General features: G+C 33.6%; 1 protein-coding gene across 1 annotated transcript; it reads right to left on the bottom strand.

Moving 5' to 3' along the window:
• LOC110328179 (olfactory receptor 7G2-like) lies at positions 1 to 936 on the bottom strand. The gene has a single exon (XM_021207561.1). The coding sequence runs from the start codon at positions 934 to 936 to the stop codon at positions 1 to 3; it is 936 nt and encodes a 311-aa protein (XP_021063220.1).
• Positions 937 to 1,436: the final 500 nt, after the last annotated feature.

Here is a 1,436-nt window from a genome sequence, read left to right as displayed (position 1 = left end):
TCAAAGAGAAGCTACTCTACTGATGAATTTTTTCATAGTTCCTTTCATGTCTTTATTTCGAAGGCTAAAGATAAATGGGTTCAACATTTGTGGGACTACAGTGTACATAATGCAGGCCACTGAAGTCTTCTTGGGTAAAATAGCAACTGAAGAGGTTATATAAACCCACAGTCCTGAACCATAGGACAAAGAAGTCACTGACAAGTGAGAACTACAAGTGGAAAAGACTTTATATCTTCCTTTTACTGATGGTATTCTCAAAACAGAAGAAGCAATTTGGACATAAGAGAAAATAATACCAGAGATCGGGATGCCACCAAATATAAATGTTGCAAGATATATCAGAATATCATTAATAAGAGTGTCAGAGCATGCAAGCTTCATGACCTGAGAAAGTTCACAGAAGAATAAGGGAATTTCTAGATTTGTGCAGAAAGATAGCCTTAATACCATGAGACCAAGAAGTCCCATGTTCAAAACACTAATGAAAACAGAGAAGAGAATTAGTAGAGTACATGAGTGAAAATTCATGATGCTTGTATAACTCAGTGGATAACAAATAGCAACATATCGGTCATAGGCCATTGCTGCAAGAAGACAGCTTTCAAATCCAGCAAATAGCAAGACAAAGCAAAGCTGAGTAAGGCAGCCTGCATAACTGATGCTCTGATCCTGTGTTTGAGTAGTCAGTAACATGTTTGGGATGACGGTTGTGGATAAGCAGATATCATTAATGGATAAATTTGAAATAAAAAAGTACATGGGTGTTTGCAAATGAGAATAAGAGCATACAGCAAGGATAATAAGCAGATTTCCCAAGATGGTGACCATGTACATGAACAGGAAGAGACAAAAGATCACAGGCTTCACAGTTGGATCATCTGTTAGTCCCAGAAGAAAGAAGTGAGAAACATCTGTCTGGTTTTCATCTCCCATGTCTTTGACGATCTATTTTAAATACAGAGTAAAATAAAATGTAACAATAACCAAATATTGAAAGATGTTAGAATTATAAGTTATTTGACTGAATCATATTTATTCCAAATAAACTCTTAATATGAGAAACATGAGAGACAGTAGCCTATATTCTAACAAGCCATCTAGATCACTTTGTAATATGATTAATTTTGAGGAGATATGTAACATATAAAAACAATGCCTAGTATAGCAAATGCATAGTATTCAAATAGTTTATTTTGGTTGATTTCTTCCTCCACAGAATTTCTTATTGCATCTGTTCCCTGATTTAAAAACAAAAAACAATATGGCTTTATGTATTGACAAAAGCCTATAAAACTGTATATAATATAATCTATTGCTTTTAGTCAGAAGCATTTCAGGGATTATACAGACAAAAATATGAGCAAACGTCAAACATCATGTAAACTTCCTTATAAAAATTTTGTCAAATATCAATCTGCTTGTTTAAATTTTTT

Source organism: Mus pahari, chromosome 10, assembly GCF_900095145.1.
Source record: "Mus pahari chromosome 10, PAHARI_EIJ_v1.1, whole genome shotgun sequence".
Taxonomy (NCBI): domain Eukaryota; kingdom Metazoa; phylum Chordata; class Mammalia; order Rodentia; family Muridae; genus Mus; species Mus pahari.
The sequence above is the reverse complement of the archived record's forward strand: the minus strand, read 5'-3'. Positions and strand labels throughout refer to the sequence as shown.